This window comes from Notolabrus celidotus, chromosome 16, assembly GCF_009762535.1.
Source record: "Notolabrus celidotus isolate fNotCel1 chromosome 16, fNotCel1.pri, whole genome shotgun sequence".
Classification (NCBI taxonomy): Eukaryota; Metazoa; Chordata; class Actinopteri; order Labriformes; family Labridae; genus Notolabrus; species Notolabrus celidotus.
Genome location: NC_048287.1, coordinates 20,070,526 through 20,087,736, shown reverse-complemented (window position 1 = coordinate 20,087,736; position 17,211 = coordinate 20,070,526). Strand labels below are relative to the sequence as shown.

Sequence of the window (17,211 nt, the reverse complement as noted above, 5' to 3'; positions counted from 1 at the left end):
GTTCTGCTCTAACAGCCTGCAAAGCAAACATTTGACTCAGAGCAACATATACACATTTTTAAAATGCATAATCATTACTAAAACATCATGACTTCATGTCTCAAGTACTGCGCAGGAAACTAGTTACAAAGTTTCATGTGTTCATGTGTCAACTAGGATCATTACTTCTCAACTTTGATGTATGGTTTGGTGATAACACCTTAAACTTTGGGCCTTGAATAACAAGTGGTGGTCTATGGTTCTGTTTCTTAAAAATAAAACTAAACCATAAACATCAAAAAGTATATTAAAAAAATTAATTTGACAAGTTCAAATATTTATAAAAATCTGGAATCTTCAAAATTTGAAACATGCTTTTCCATAAACAACAATTCTAGTGTTTATGCAAAAGATTCCTAAATGCAATAAGACATTCAAAACCTGCACACAATTCATGTCTCTGAAGTTTAATGTCGACAATAATGTAATCATCACATGCTCGAACTAACTATTGTAACTATTACAAAAAAATAACAGAAGTATCTCACGGGCATTGAACAAATGACTCACACCAGACATATGTAACAGTCAGATTTGTATAAGTAGTGCCACTAGGGGGCGTCCTCCAGTGGCACTACTGGTACAAGATACTTGTGTGTCAGCAAAACATGAAAGCACACTCCTCATTGCTGAATAAATTAATTTGTATTTTTTGTCCAGATAGTGTGGAATCACCTGACATACTCCTGCTCAGACTCGTCATCTTGGAACTTCAGCTTCCTGTAGCACTCTGTAACGTCACAGTAATTATGCTTATGAATCAGTAATCATTTAAGGCCTTTTTTACAATCCAAAAAAACTTAGCATTATACAATCAAAGTCGATCAAAGCATGAACTGATGGCATGGCATCAGATCTTCAATGTAAAAATATAATTAAATAACAGGAAAACAATATATTTTGTTATATTGTATATACCTTCTTTTTCTTCCTTCATTCCTTCCAGCTTGATAGCTTCAATTCTTACTGTAAAAAGAACGATTACTTTTAATACTTTAAATGAAAAAACAATTAATTCATACAGTACATTAATACATCTCCATACAAAATGTTACAAATGATAATGTGCCTTACATGTATCCAGCTCTTTCTGCAGAGTGTCGTGTCATGATGACATTTCCTCCATTTCTCCTTTTAGAAACCTTTGGTCTTAAACAGAATGAAATTATGGCATCAACAATTCTCATGCTCCGCAGAAGAAGGGATGTATACTACCCTGACAGCTCAACTTACTTACTACAAGCAATGACTTATAGTCACATTGTCTTAGAACATAGTTATCAGAATGGTCTCACAAGGTGTTGCTGTTCCTTGTGAGATGGAGATCTTAATCACATCTCATACTTCCCCATTCATCATTTTCTGATACTCCACGTATGGAGTAACAGGTAAGGATGTACCTCACTGAAGACAGTTCATTAATGTGTGAGCAAACTATATGACCAGTACATCTAACTACCTTACTCATGGTTTTCAGCTTGGGCTAACTTATTCTTGTTATGACTCATTACATGTACTGTCAAGACGGACCTTTAGAGTGTACATATTAAAGATATAATTCCAGTACGTTAATGTTTTTTAGAAACGATGTGTTCATTAGCATACGGCTTGTGTATCCTGCCTTTTCATTGGTGCACAGGTATTAAACTATATATCGCTCTAAAGCTCCGTGTTAAAGCGTTATCACATAGCAAAAGCGGTTTACCTGTTGAAGACACAAAACACGTGCTTCACGTGCTTATTTGAACGACTTCAAATATATTTAGAGATTTAGACAAGACATTACCAGCGGAAGCGGAAGTGTGTCTTCACGAAGAAGAACGAAAGTGTCAAGATACTTTGTTACAGATGGAGGTAGTCTGAGACCTCCAGGGCTCCTAACGAGCCCATCATTGAGAGCACCTGCCCTTATTGCACCCAGCTAGAGCTCATCAGCCTGGCTGCTCAATAAAAGGAGCTCCTTTCTCTCAGTTAGATGTATGCAACAGAGAAGACAACACCTTCAGTTGTTTCCTCTGGGTTTTGTTTGAAGAGTGTGTTGTGAGAGAGTGTGTATGTTTTGTGGAGGGAATGAGGGTGGTGAAAGGATAATTAAAAAGAGGATTGATCTCTCAGGAGAGTTGTTTTTCAGATTACAGTTGGTTTAGGCCTTTTCCTTAGTTTGTCTACTCTTTGTAGTAGAATTAGTGGGTGGCTGTGGAGCTTTACACCTCCACTCCACCTTTTAGACCCAAAAGGCCTTACATTTGTTTGTATTTGAGGGTTTTAAGTTTCTTTTTTTTAGTGTCCTTGTCCATGACCTCTGACCTTCATGTCATGCAGCTTGCAGACACGTGACATACTTATATAGACTTATATTGACACAGTTACAATAGTAATAATAATTAATAATAATAGAATTCAACAGAATTTGTATGATTTAAAACTTCTTTTAAATGCTGACAAGACAAAAACCATGCTGTTCTCCAATATAAAATAAAAACCTGCAAACCTGCCATCAATATGCACCCGTGAGGGGATGCTTATTGAACTTGTATCACACTGCAGATACCTCTCTTACACTCAAAATATTATAATAATGAAAACGGAAAGAGTCAAGGTAAGTCAAAATCATGTTTTTAATAAACCAAAATGTTGGCAAAAAAGAGAATTGTTTGTCTTCACATGGAAATTTCAGATTTTAAGAATAACTCAGAAACCTGGAGGTCTGTTTATTTACATGGTAATACACTAGAAAAACGAACAAAATAATAACTATCAAAAACTGCTGCTCCCCTCTTCATCGAGCATCAAAGACAACCACTGAAATGAAAAAGTTAAGGGAAAGTGCAGGTATAAAAGCATATATTTTATATTGTAAAACATACTTTATTCAATTATAAAATATGAGTATGTTGATATATTAACACAAGTTATTTATAAACTAGTGGCAGTTAGTTTATCACACTTAGTATTTGCATTGAATGTTGATACAGGCGTAAAACCTTAAAAACGTTTCACTATTTCTGAATTAAACTCATACTTCCTTCCACAATACAACTGCAATTCTATGACAGTGATAGTGACAACATCAGATATGATCCATACGAGTCAATTCTAATGCAGTCACATATTCATAATTTTTTTCACACACATAGACACTTTCATATAAGTTACACATTAAAGGATACATCTCTTTGTTCTCTTCTTGTACATGATTCTGTAACCACACTCTCTGCATCGGATTGGATCGCGGGCCTTGATTTCATTCTCAGTGTGACATTCTGTAGGTAAAGAGAGAGACATTTACGAGAAATGATTAAAAATATATTATTTTACAGTTAAATAACAACGCTTAGTTTTTCACTGGTTTGTATGGAGAACTATAACTTCAAAAAACAGGTAGTTGTAGTGGCACTGGTAATGATGGATGTTAAACAGCAGCAGTGAGCTCTGATATGTTACCATTGTTATTAGCAGTAGTCACGACTGTAGTGGCGTTATACAACTGTATTATGAACACAAGCGAAAGCTGCTATGTACCTCCACATATGTAGATCATGGGTTGTTGTTTGGGTGGCTGAAGATCTTTCTGTGGATCCATTCTCGTCTCTACAAAGTCAGGAGAAGCATTAAAGGCACAGTTATATCTGTAACATTACAGCATGCTAAGACAGACAGCATGGCAGTACCGACAGGATGATGCTAAACCGGCACACGACGTGGATAATAAAGATATGTGTGGTTTTTAAGGCTGTATGTATTTCTTAAAGATGATATACATCGAGGAATGATGTTTAGTAAAAGTTCTCACCGTTTAAACACGCAAACAGTGAGCTGTTTACCTCTGTTCAAATCACACACTCCCTACGCACATGCGCACAACCGTCGTATGCTTTTGAGTAAAGTGATTTGTGATTGGTCAGATTGGTCTTCTTCTTCTTCTCTCGATTTACTGGCGGATCGCAACCAACTTAAAAAGGTGCATACCGCCATCTACTGCACCGGAGTGGGGTACGTCAGGGTGTTGTACGTCAGGTAACATTCAATTTAAATATTAAAGTCAGCTTTATTTTTGCAGCATGAAGTTTGAAAACCAACTTTGTGAACTAATGGAGATGATCAAGAGTCTGTAGGCTGTCTTTGTAAGTTTATTTATATATATATTTTTAAAATGACTGAACACCCTACATTGAAAACAAGATAGTCAAAATGTGAGTTTTTCTTGTAATTGTTGACCTTGTCAATCAAATTTTTCAATCTAGCCGCCAGAAAGTCTCCGAGATGAAATCAGAAGGGCTGGGGATACAAGACGTCAACTACTGTCGACACGTAAGCACCCACTCATATTTAATGCACATACAGTCATGGCCAAAAGTTTTGAGAATGACACAACTATTAATTTTCACAAAGTCTGCTGTTTCAGTTTTTATAATGGCAATTTGCATATACTCCAGAATGTTATGAGGAGTGATCAGCTCAACTGCAATTAATTGCAAAGTCCCTCTTTGCCTTGAAAATGAACTTTATCACCAAAAACACATTTCCACTGCATTTCAGCCCTGCCACAAAAGGACCAGCTAACATCATTTCAATGACACACAGGTGTCACACACATTAACACAGGTGTGGGTGTTGATGAGGACAAGGCTGGCGATCAATCTGTCATGATTGAGTGACTGGACACTTTAAAAGGAAGATGGTGCATGACGCCATTGTTCCTCATCTGTTAGCCATGGTTACCTGCAAGGAAACACGTGCAGCCATCATTGCATTGCACAAAAAGGGCCTAACAGGGAAGTTTATAGCAGCGAGTAAGATTGCACCTCAGTCAACCGTCTATCCAATTATCAAGAACTTCAAGAAGAGAGGTTCAATTGTTGCCAAACAGGCTCCAGGGCGCCCAAGAAAGTCCAGCAAGCGCCAGGACCGTCTCCTGAGGGTGTTACAGCTGCGGGATCGGGCCACCACCAGTGCAGAGCTTGCTCAGAAATGGCAGCAGGCAGGTGTGAGTGCATCTGCACGCACAGTGAGGCGAAGACTTTTGGAGGACGGCCTGGTGTCAAGGAGGGCAGCAAAGAAGCCACTTCTCTCCAGTAAAAACATCAGGGACAGACTGATATTCTGCAGAAGGTACAGGGACTGGACTGCTGAGGACTGGGGTCAAGTCATTTTCTCTGATGAATCCCCTTTCCTATTGTTTGGGGCATCTGGAGGAAGGCTTGTTCGGAGAAGACGAGGTGAGCGCTACCATCAGTCCTGTCTCTTGCCAACAGTGAAGCATCCTGAGACCATTCATGTGTGGGGTTGCTTTTCTGTCAAGGGAGTGGGCTCTCTCACAATCTTGCCTAAAAACACAGCCATGAATAAAGAATGGTACCAGAACGTCCTCCGAGAGCAACTTCTCCCAACCATCCAAGGGCAGTTTGGTGATGAAGAATGCCTTTTCCAGCATGATGGAGCACCTTGCCATAAAGCAAAAGTCATAACAAAATGGCTCGGGGAACAAAACATTAAGATTTTGGGCCCTTGGCCAGGAAACTCCCCAGATCTTAATCCCATTGAGAACTTGTAGTCAATCCTGAAGAGGCGGGTGGACAATCAAAAACCCACAAATTCTGACAAACTCCAAGCATTGATTATGCAAGAATGGACTGCCATCAGTCAGGATTTGGTCCAGAAGTTGATTGACAGCATGCCAGGGAGAATTGCAGAGGTCTTGAAAAAGAAGGGTCAACACTGCAAATATTGACTTATTGCATGAATTCTGTGTAATTCTCAATAAAAGCTTTTGATACTTATGAAATGCTTCTAATTGTATTTCATTATACCATAGAAACATCTGACAAAAACACCTAAAAACCCTGAAGCAGCAGACTTTGTGAAAATGTAATATTTGTGTCATTCTCAAAACTTTTGGCCATGACTGTACAGACAGTGCGGTGAAACATTTCCTTTTCAGTATACACAACTATAGTTTCTACATCATGCAAACATGAAAAAAAATAAATCAGACAATAAACATAAATTAAGGGACTAAGTAATAATAAGAAAAATAAAATAAAATATTAATAATAATAATAAATCAATAACTAATCAAAATAAATATATTAATTTAAATAAATAAATAACTACATAAATCATATCACACGATGAAAAACATGTTTCTTTCAGATAAAATGAAAGAGCCCTATAGCATTCTCCCATCCCATCAATCCTCCCCAGAATTCACTTCAAACTCCAACTCCACTCCAGCCCAAATACTCAGTCACTTAATCTCCTCCTCTGTATGCCATATTTTTTACACTCCATTACCACATGTTTCACATTCTCCTACACATAACACACATCACAGTTCACTGAGAAACATTTGGCCATTACGTACAGAGTCGATTTCAATCATGTACGTCCCAATCTTAATCTGGCAATCATCACCTCCTCTCTCCTATTCCTCCCTTTAAAATCGGTCACATCAATGGGATCCTGGATGCTATAGAAATGCCTAGGTCAGAATGGTCAACGTCTTATTTGGCATATATTACTTTTATCATACAATACATTGTAGCTGTAAACATGAATACCACGTGGATAATAACAAGTGTAGAAGCTCATATGGTGCATTCACTGCAGGTTGATGTAGTTTATTTATTTATTTATTTATTTATTTATTGTACTCCAGCCCAGCAGGCGGCGCTGTAGAGAATCACACACTCGTGATCGGATGAACACTCAGCTGGCCCTCCACTAGTTTTTATCAACAACGACTCTGACGACAATGTTCACATCTTCACTATTGGCACCAAGACTGTTTTAGCCTACACTTGTAACGTTGAACATTTGATTGTTGAAGGTTTACACCATGGAGCCGTCTGCGCCCAAAAGGTTAGTCTTCATTTAACTGACTTAAAACGTGCTTACTGTGAACTAGCTAGCTGAAAAGCTAACGTAGGTGGTAGCTGTCGTTCAGATAGCTGAGGCTAACTTGGTTAGCTACACCGGTTTTCTGTCAAACTTCTACTCTGTCACTTTTAGTAAGTGATCCAAGAGACACACCTGGACAAAAATCACAAGCCCAGATACCTGGGGTTCTCTAGGCTGTTTGAAGCGTAACTCACAATGATAGTTTCGTGAGTACCTTTTAGGATCTACGTTCGTATCTGGACATGAATCTTTATTAAAAATCCCTGGAAAAGTGGATATCCTCAAACATATCATTATTTGATTTGATGTCTTTATTTCGAATGTGTAAAAGTAAAATAAAAATAAAAACGTACAAGTAAAAAAGAAGAAATAGTCCTACAAACATACAAGTAAAAAAGAAGATATAGTCATACAAGCATACAAGTAAAAAAGAAGATATAGTCATACAAACATACAAGTAAAAAAGAAGATATAGTCATACAAACATACAAGTAAAAAAGAAGATATAGTCATACAAACATACAAGTAAAAAAGAAGATGTAGTCATACAAAAGACACAAAATCAATCAGTTCCATGAGCAAGCACTGAAACATTTTACTTTACATGTGTGAAAAGGAGTAGGGAGAAGTTAAAAGTTATCTAATCCTACCCCTTTATTCACTATTTTCTGGCATTATATCAGAGCATTCCCACAAAAAAAATCTTTATCTCCTATCTTCATACTTACACCTACAAACAAAAGTAAACCTCTCATGATTCTCAACACTTGTCTTCCTCCTTGTGCCTCATGAAAATTACTTTCTTATACCTCTACCTGAACTGGATTATGTTCTGACATTGCTGTAGCTCCATGTTGAGTCTGTTCCAAAGTTTTACACCCCAGATTGAAATACGAAAGCTTTTCCTTGTGGTCACCATCTTTAATCTTAACTTCCCTCCCTATAATTAGTGCAATGATGAAACACTATGACAGCCTACCTATGTAAGAAGCTCATAAGATGTTGATGGCATGACACATAACTTCACTTCATATTTTATTAAAGCACTCTAGGTCCAAATAATCATAAAAATAATAGGAAATATACAATTTTAAGTAAAATACTGTGGCGTTAAAACAAGGATAAAATCATGTTTTTTCTCAATATCTAACTCTGGGGGGATACGATTTGCTCACCTTGATGCATTACAGTAAAAAGAACATTGAAGCTTCAGATCAAACAGATTGTTTTTTAACTCTCCACAGATCTGTCGTCATGGATTATACTAACAGTGAAAGTGAAAGTTCATAATGTTTTTTTGTTCTCCATTAATACAAGGATAATAATACATTCAGATCATTCATCACAGATACAACTCAAGAATTTGGACAAATAAATTAATGAAGAATAACTGAACTTACCTACCATCCTTCAAAAGCACTAATATATGCACCCTGAAGACACCTTATCTTCTTATATTACGGAGACATTATGTGGAATGATTAAGCAAATTTCCAGACTTCTGAAATGAAGTCATACACAAGCATTTTGGTAATTCAGGCATTCTAAAACTGTTACTTTGTCTTTAAAACTACATCATTGTAAACTTTCCATTAATTATCATGCAGAGCTACTTTAAATTTGATTTCAGATGCACCCACAGTATCTTGTTTTATTTTGGTGTCACTACTTGTTGGAGATAAATGATTATAAAGGGTAAATAAATGTTATGTTCCATTTTAACAGCAAGCTGAAGAAGCTGAGTGAAGACAGTTTGACCAAACAACCAGAGGAAGTGTTTGATGTTCTAGAGAAACTTGGTGAAGGGTAAGATGTCATGACAACATTTCTGAATAAGATCTATAAAATGCATTTTGGGCAAATTGTGACACAACTTTTTGTGTGTGTTTAGTTCCTATGGCAGTGTGTTCAAAGCCATTCACAAGGAGTCGGGCCAGGTGGTGGCCATCAAACAGGTTCCTGTGGAGTCTGACCTGCAGGAGATTATCAAGGAGATTTCCATCATGCAGCAATGTGACAGGTTACAAGACAACACAGCTTTCACACCCTCCAAATTAACTGCATATATTCATTCACACATTAGTGTTATTACCCTCTAAAAGTCATACTTACAGTAAACATCACTTTTCTCTGTGCAGCTGTGTGATGTGTTAACCAACAAGAGTTTTCTCACTTCTGCTGTTTGGACTGAAGTGTCTCTTCTGCTTTGATAACCGCCCTGTTCTTCTTTTCGTGTGCAGCCCTTACGTAGTGAAGTACTATGGCAGCTACTTCAAGAACACTGACCTGTGGATTGTCATGGAGTACTGTGGAGCCGGTTCTGTCTCTGACATCATCAGACTGCGTAACAAGACGGTGGGTGCTTCCCAAGCGACAACCTCCGAGCTAAAAATATGAGTCCAATGTGGGAGTGCTAAAAACTGCAGTTCATCTAGGATCCGCTTGAGGCTGGCTCCGGAAGTACTGGAAACCACATACACACCAATTCAAAAAAGGCGATCTTTACAGCAGAAATAAACATGTTTACAGCCTGGTACAAAAGATGAGTGTAGTCTGGATAGCTCATTTCTCGATCGGCTCACACTGAACGGGGGGTGAATTTTTTTGTAACGCAGCAATTTCAAAGATATTGAGATTACAAGTCTTCCAATGAGAGGCACAGCTGACTTGATTGACAGGCGGAAACACTGTAGCTGTTGGGTGGGAGGCTCAAAGCCCGCCTCTTTACGTCACAATCGCTTGAAAGCAGCAATATGGCTGCTGCCGACGATTGACCTCAAAACAGTGCTTCAGAAACAGATGGGTGACGTCACGGATACTACGTCCACATTCTACACAGTTTATGGTGCTTCCAGAGAACCAGTTATAATACAGTCATGGATCACAAATGTTTCTATGAGGAAGAGTATTGTATACGATGTATGAGGGCTAATGTACATACAACCCCAATTCTGAAATTTGTGATGCTGTAAAATGTTGATAATAGCAGAATTTTATGGTTTGCAAATCATTTAAAGTCTATATTGAATTTAAAATAGTGCAAAGACAACATACCAAATGTGAATGAATGAAATGAAAAATATATGCTCCATTTTTAATTTGATGCTAGCAACCAGTTTCAGAAAAGTAAGGTCAGGGGCGTGTTTAACGTTGTGTTGCTTCCCCTCTTCTAATAACATTCTGTAAAAGTTTGGTAACTGAGGAGACCAGTTTCTGGAGTTTTGAAAGTGAAATGCTCTGTCATCCACAAATTCACACAATTTTGGGAATTAGTTTGAGCCCATGCAGTGACTTCCACTACAGAGTCATGTTAGTTTTTATGCAGTGCTGCCTTAGGGTCCAAAGATCACTGCCAGTGTCCCTGTCTAGACTGTTTTGAAATATGTTGCTGGCATCAAATTTAAATGAGCATACATTTTTTGTCCCAATTTTTTTGGAATTGGGGTCGAATAACATATTCTACTTTCTCTTTGATCTTATTTCATCCTGTTTTGTTCCCTTGTTGCTTCAGTTGACAGAGGATGAGATTGCCACTATCCTGAAGTCAACGCTGAAGGGTCTAGAATACCTTCATTTTATGAGGAAGATCCATCGAGACATCAAGGCAGGGAACATCCTCCTCAACACTGAGGGACACGCCAAACTGGCAGACTTTGGAGTTGCTGGACAACTGACGGTAACATTTTATCAGTTATTTGTGGGGATTTGTCATTATCGTTATGGAGTCAAGTTTAAAAGATGTTAACAGCAATGTTTTTGTCCGTAAAGGACACCATGGCCAAGAGAAACACTGTGATCGGTACTCCATTCTGGATGGCCCCCGAGGTGATCCAAGAGATCGGCTACAACTGTGTGGCAGACATCTGGTCTCTTGGCATCACATCCATAGAGATGGCAGAGGGCAAACCTCCTTACGCTGACATCCATCCCATGAGAGTGAGTGTAAACTGAGTTTAATGAAACAGTGGGAGTTTAAACCCACCACTCACTTCTTGAAGAAGAAAGCCGCTCCCATGATTTATTTTTCTCCTTCTCCTCCAGGCTATCTTCATGATCCCCACCAACCCTCCTCCAACATTCAGGAAGCCGGAGCTCTGGTCAGATGACTTCACAGACTTTGTGAAGAAGTGTCTGGTTAAAAATCCAGAGCAGAGAGCGACCGCAACACAGCTCTTACAGGTTGGACTGAGGAAACACACAGATATGCTAATTCACCAACAGACCATGAATGCCTCAGATAAACTTTGCTTCAGGGATACTCTTAATAAGTGAAGGCAAAAGGGGAACATGATAACAAGGGTTTGTGTCAGCACTGTGTAAGAAAGCCACAAAATACTTAAAAAATGTTTTATCTGCTCTTGATACTGTCCAGCACCCGTTCATCAGCCAGGCCAAGCCGGTCACAATCCTGAGAGACCTCATCACTGAGGCCATGGAGATGAAAGCCAAGAGGCAGCAGGAGCAGCAGAGAGAGCTGGAGGAGGAGGACGACAACTCTGTACGTATGCTGACATGACAACACTTAACCTTATATTTATCTCTACACAATCAGCCCATGTGATCAAACGCCTCATGTCTTCCAGGAGGAGGAGACGGAGGTGGACTCTCACACTATGGTGAAGTCCGGCTCAGAGGGGGCAGGAACCATGAGGGCCACCAGCACTATGAGCGATGGGGCGCAGACCATGATTGAACATGGCAGCACCATGCTAGAGTCGGACCTGGGCACCATGGTCATCAACAGCGATGATGATGAAGAGGAGGAGGAAGACCAGGGATCCATGAGAAGTGAGAAAACAAATAATACGATAGGATAATAAATAAATGAATAAATATATAAATATATAAAGGGGGAACAAGTAAGGAAGCCTAACCCTAAAAACAATCAGCTCAGCACCTCAGTACAGCACAAATTAGACAAGTGGTAGCTCTACAGTCCGCCATGTATTTTCCTTCACTGCTAAGAGTAAATGAGGCTCTGTGTTTTCTTGAAGAATTACAACACAACCCTTTGCCTCCTCCTCAGGGCACGCCACCCCCCAGCAGCCGATTCGTCCGTCCTTCATGGATTATTTTGACAAGCAGGACTCTAACAAGGCCGCCCAGCAGCAGGAGAACTACAACCACAACCAGCCACAGGAGCAGCCCGGCTACCACATCCAATCTAAGAACGTCTTTCCCGACAACTGGAAGGTGCCTCAAGACGGCGACTTTGACTTTGTGAGTAACATCCTCCTGCTCTGCCGGTTAAAAATAGAAAAACAGAAGCAGTAACTAAATGTGTCTCATCTTTTTTTCCCTTGTTGTCTGTGTGTGTTTCCATCCTCAGCTGAAGAACCTGGACTTTGAGGAGCTGCAGATGCGACTGAGTGCCTTGGATCCCATGATGGAGCGGGAGATCGAGGAGCTCAGGCAGCGCTACACTGCCAAGAGGCAGCCCATTCTGGACGCCATGGATGCAAAGAAGAGAAGACAACAGAACTTTTGAGTGTTGCCATCTCTACCTGGTCTAGGTTTCCCTAAGCCAATATCACCAGAAAACTTGTGTCCCAATGACTCAGAGGAGCTAAGTTGACTTAATTGTCTCTGTTGGAAGCCTATGGCTGTTCTGACTGTTTGCTAACTGGTCTCTAAATGATGTTACAGGCTTCTTTTACTCTCCATTATGGCTCTGGGAATCTACACTCATCTGCCTTGTTTCCACAGTATGTCCAAATGCTGTTCCTCCATTTCTAATCTGAGATTTGGGGCAAAGTTGCTCTCCAGTGAATGATGCTCAGGACTGCGGCCAAAGTGAGAACTTGGGCTCTATTGTCACTGAGTGGAATTCCCCTCTCTCTCTAATGAAGTGACATTTGTTGCACCCAGAAAACCTTCAGGGAATCCTCATCAATACAGAAAGAAGCCTGTCCTCTGGCAGCAGCAGCAGCATTTTAATCAACAGCTCAATGACAAGTGGTCTTTCTTCCTCAGACTTCGGTGTAAATAAGATATAGAGCCTAGTTTGAAAATACCTTCAACAAAAAGCTGTGGAGGCTTGTCCATGACCAAAGACAATCAAAATAATGTTGATAAATTTAGAATGCCTTAAAATATTGAAACCTGGTTTCAAAGTAAGCAATGTAAGAAGTGAACCAAGTCGTCACCTGGTTAGATGCATCTCCTCTTTTGGAGATAAGTTGGAAATCAGCGGAGGAAAGCTGCAAAAAAATGGACAGAAAAGGTGAAAATCAGAAGAAGTGGGTAATGGATCATGCATGTTTTTAGTAGTTTGCCAATCAGCATTTTTTTTTCATTAGTCTTCAAACGTTCTCTGACCCGTCTCCATCCTTCATAGTGCCTCATTTACACACTTGCCCAGGTTCTGAATCACCCTCACCCACCAACTATCTTCATGAGTTAAACATCAGAGCTTTAAGTGAACAAAATTGTCACCGCAGGGACACAAAAAAATAAGATCTAACTCTATTCCTTAACTTAAACAAAATATATTTTAAGTAAAGCATTCCAAAATACTGTTTTTGAATTATATTGTACGTTCGTGTCCTAATTATTATGTTTCTTTGTGTTTGTTTCAAATTATGATTGATTCAAATTGAAATATGACAGCATTAAAATGAGATGTGAAGCCATCTTTTACCCAAAGCTGTGACAAAATCAGCAATGGAGAGGATGAAACAGCTGGACAAAGTGGATCATAGAAATAGTTTTATACCTAAAAAAAAAAACTCCAAAAAAAACCAAACATGCAGTTAAAATGACAGACACTGTTTACTAAGAAAAATCAGCCATGGCACCAGCATCACATCTAGGTCTTGTTTCTTTCAAAGTTATATTAAGATTTTTTAGCAAGTTTCCCTGCAGCCTTTATTCATACTTCTTTGATAAAGCATAAAAATGGGCTCGGTGATATTAATGAAGGATTGAACTTTACTGTCACCTTGCTCTGATTAATTGTCTCTCAAGTATACAGAACTTTATTCATTATGGTTGTTTTTGTGTTTATCCCCAAATGGTTCATTTTGACTGTTATCAAATTTATTTATGAATGTTAAAATGAAATCTCTGACTGGCATACATCTAATGAAATGTCTCTCTATGAAGGAAACAAACTGATGTGTTGAGAGGTTGTGCTTCAGTTTAAACATTGATTTGACACCTGCATTGATAATGACCCCGTGAATGAATTCTGTCTGTCTTGAAATACTTGTAAAATACATTCGAAAGTTGCTGTTACACATGAATGTTGATGGCATGGTTCAGTCCATGTCCTCTGCATATTAATCTAGTATTTTGTTAATAATGTAGCTATAGATGAGACCTGTTACACTATCACATATGATTAACAATAATGGCAAACTGAGCCGATGATTACACACCTGAATCCAAATCATTACTACAATCAGCACCATGTCACATTTTGAATGATCATGTCTGTCTTTGTTTTTTTTTTGTGTTTTCTATGTTACATCACAGAAATCATTAGCATTCTTGCCCTGAACTGTTCTCATAAACTACATCTGTTGATCATTACTCACAAGCATCACATCTTATTTATTAAATGTGTTTGATTCTTTTCTGACACTGGTTTAAATATGGTAGCTGATTTGGCTGTTAATATTTCTGCCACCTTTATCAAACACAATGGCTTGATTTCTGCGTGTTTTAGACTATGCATGTTTATATTTAATTATGTTTGCTATTTAGTGGAATGCTATTATTGTATTAACTGCAGGTAAGAGTACTCTTGATGTGGAAGCTGCTTTTTCAGCTTTGACAAAACTATTTGCTCTGTATGATAAAAAAGCCCAGTTGTGAAGAATCTGCCATAATATGCATAGTTATCATAAATCTGAAATAGTTTTTGACATATTGCTAAAAGATATTGTTGTCATTTATTTCACATTTTCATTTTTCTGCTTTATAACGACTTAAGGGAGTAGAGTGGAACGTAAGAATTTATGTTTGAACCACTTAATTTATTATATTTTCTTTGTAATACTTTATAACGTTTTGAAAAGGTGCAAGAAATAATAAAAAGCTACTTATAGTTAACTAGAAATGCGGTGAAAATCTTTTATCTTATCTCTGTCTTCATAACATGGCACTAAATTCTCTGACTTTGACTCTGATGCAATAGAAACCATCATAAATGGACACCTGCTTTACCGTAAGTCTCCTTCTATAAGCGCCACTAATTTTATTTTTCCTATTCCATTACTACGGTGGCCCTGAAGGACAAAACAAATTTACAAAAGATGAAACACTTTTACAAAGTTGGAGACAAATTTACATTTTGGAAAACATTTTTACATTTTATAAAACAAAAATGTAATCAGCAAAATCCTTTTACATTTAAGAAATCAAATTTACAAAAGATGAAACACTTTTACAAAGTTGGAGTCAATTTTACAAACAACGGAACACTTTTAACATTTCTGAAACAAATTCACATTTCATTTTTACGGAAAGGGAATGTACTAAATACCAAAAGTGATCCGGAAGTGATCGAGTGAGGGGTCATTTAGTTTTTTTTGATGGAGAGAAACCTAACGGGGATGGACATGGTTTACATATTAGGATATCCTCGGGTCTCAGAGAGAGAGGTGTCAGACCTCAGATGAAAAAGCATCATGCCTCCGGAAAGGCTCCGTCATATCTCCGCAAAACCTTCATCATGTGTCAGAGTCATAGACTGTATAAAATATGGACGTAGTATCCGTGACATCACCCATCTGTTCCTGAGCGCTGTTTTGAAGCCAATCAACGGCAGCAGCCATATTGGAAATGCAGAACTCAACCAGGCAGAGTGTGACGTAGTGTGAGCCTCTTAGCCAACAGCTATGTGTTCCCAACCGGGAGTCACGTCAGTCATGTCCTTATTTGGGCAAAAACTCGAAATCTTAATATCTTCTGAACCGTCGCGTTTGAAAAAAATTCACCCCCGTACAGTGTGTGCTGATAGAGAGATTAGCTACGTACAGCCAAGCCGTTTTTTGAACCAGGCTGTAAACATGTTTATTAATCCTGCAAAGATCGTCTTTTTTCCCATTCATGTCTATGTGGTTTCCGGTGTTTCTGCAGCCAGCCTCAAGTGGATTCTCGATGTATTGCAGTTTATAACACTTACGCATAGGCTTCATCGTTTGAGGCCGGAGGTTGCCGCTTGGTCAGAATTCAGATAAAATGGCCTCAGACCACATAGCCTCAGACTAAACGGAGTCAGATTAAAAGGAGTCAGAATTAACGGTAAAAGTTAGGGGTGCAACAATACACAAAATCCATGGTTCGGTTCGGTTCGATACGTTTTTGTTACATTTTTGATACAGAAAAAGAGAAATTTCCATTTTTACTTGTAGTTAATTGAACTTACCAACATTTGTTTCAGGTCAAAAGCACAGTTTTTAAATAAATTAAATGTATCAGGGGCAGCTATACCTGACACATGTTCTGCTGTGCATGGGGGGGGGTTGCGTGTGTGTGTGTGTGTGTGTGTGTGTGTGTGTGTGTGTGTGTGTGTGTGTGTGTGTGTGTGTGTCTGTCTGTCTGTCTGTCTGTCTGTCTGTCTGTCTGCCTGTGTGCACATCTGCCGTGCGCGATAGAGAGCAGAGGAGAATTGTGAATGCGCGGCCATGTAGAGACAGAAATGACTTCATGTCATGTAAATAAGATAATTAACATAAGGATATTTAGTCTGTTAAATAAAAGAACAAGGTATAGACCTGCTCTATGAGAGAGGGAACCTTAAATCACCTCTGTTTTCACTTCCAAGGGGGGGCGGGACCCGGCGGACACTCATGCTTCCCTCTCGTGCGGGCGCGCGCTCACACAAACATACGTGAACATATGAACCCAGCAGACCGTTGTATGGTGAAATATATATTTCCATATGAAGCACAGTTAAAACAAATGTGACCAGCTTAGACTGAATGAATGTGGGAGGAGCGCACAGTTCAGTGGACATGCACTCGACAATGCAGCCTGGAGGAGTCGAGCGCAGATCCACTGAACTTTCAGCACAGAGTGCCTCGTCAGAAGTTGATCAAATAATTATAAATTTTCATATTGTTTGGTTCATAGGGCGTACCGAACTGTGACCACCGTATCGAACGGTTCAATACAGATACACGTATTGTTGCACCCCTAGTAAAAGTGTTTTGTCTTTTGTAAATTTGTTTCCTTAAATGTAAATTTGTTTTGGCCTTGGTAAAAGTGTTTTGCTGATTTCATTTTGTTTTATAAAATGTAAAAATGTTTTCCAGAATGTAAACT

At 38.8% G+C, this 17,211-nt stretch overlaps 2 protein-coding genes and 1 non-coding gene across 4 annotated transcripts; 1 reads left to right on the top strand and 2 right to left on the bottom strand.

Moving 5' to 3' along the window:
* Positions 1 to 1,318: 1,318 nt before the first annotated feature.
* LOC117828595 lies at positions 1,319 to 1,450 on the bottom strand. The gene has a single exon (XR_004634457.1). It is a non-coding gene; the product is annotated as a U8 small nucleolar RNA (small nucleolar RNA).
* Positions 1,451 to 2,639: 1,189 nt separating this feature from the next.
* On the bottom strand, positions 2,640 to 3,964 carry polr2k (polymerase (RNA) II (DNA directed) polypeptide K). 2 transcript variants are annotated; one of them, XM_034704998.1, is made up of 4 exons: positions 3,833 to 3,964; positions 3,562 to 3,630; positions 3,210 to 3,302; positions 2,640 to 2,841 (listed from the first exon to the last, which is right to left on the bottom strand). In XM_034704998.1, exons 2-4 carry the CDS (start codon positions 3,620 to 3,622, stop codon positions 2,819 to 2,821), a joined length of 177 nt encoding a protein of 58 aa, XP_034560889.1. In that variant the 5' UTR covers positions 3,623 to 3,630; positions 3,833 to 3,964; the 3' UTR covers positions 2,640 to 2,818. The 2 variants fall into 2 exon arrangements, with proteins under 2 accessions (XP_034560889.1, XP_034560890.1); XM_034704999.1 differs by having other exon boundaries at positions 3,864 to 3,908.
* Positions 3,965 to 6,721: 2,757 nt separating this feature from the next.
* On the top strand, positions 6,722 to 14,472 carry stk3 (serine/threonine kinase 3 (STE20 homolog, yeast)). The gene is made up of 11 exons (XM_034704812.1): positions 6,722 to 6,900; positions 8,665 to 8,745; positions 8,831 to 8,959; positions 9,180 to 9,294; positions 10,451 to 10,615; positions 10,708 to 10,875; positions 10,981 to 11,118; positions 11,312 to 11,437; positions 11,523 to 11,727; positions 11,966 to 12,159; positions 12,269 to 14,472. The coding sequence occupies exons 1-11, from the start codon at positions 6,878 to 6,880 to the stop codon at positions 12,425 to 12,427; spliced, it is 1,503 nt and encodes a 500-aa protein (XP_034560703.1). The 5' UTR covers positions 6,722 to 6,877; the 3' UTR covers positions 12,428 to 14,472.
* Positions 14,473 to 17,211: the final 2,739 nt, after the last annotated feature.

What these genes read in the sequence shown, in the direction of transcription:
- polr2k (XM_034704998.1), bottom strand. Translation starts at nt 3,622, where the DNA reads ATGGATCCACAGAAAGATCTTCAGCCACCCAAACAACAACCCATGATC. An exon ending in CATGATCTACATATGTGGAG is followed by an intron (nt 3,303 to 3,561) that starts GTACATAGCAGC and finishes CTTTACCTACAG; the next exon opens with AATGTCACACTGAGAATGAA. An exon ending in CAAGAAGAGAACAAAGAGAT is followed by an intron (nt 2,842 to 3,209) that starts GTATCCTTTAAT and finishes TTTTCATTTCAG; the next exon opens with TGGTTGTCTTTGATGCTCGA.
- stk3 (XM_034704812.1), top strand. Translation starts at nt 6,878, where the DNA reads ATGGAGCCGTCTGCGCCCAAAAG. An exon ending in TCAGACTGCGTAACAAGACG is followed by an intron (nt 9,295 to 10,450) that starts GTGGGTGCTTCC and finishes TTGTTGCTTCAG; the next exon opens with TTGACAGAGGATGAGATTGC. An exon ending in CCGCAACACAGCTCTTACAG is followed by an intron (nt 11,119 to 11,311) that starts GTTGGACTGAGG and finishes GATACTGTCCAG; the next exon opens with CACCCGTTCATCAGCCAGGC.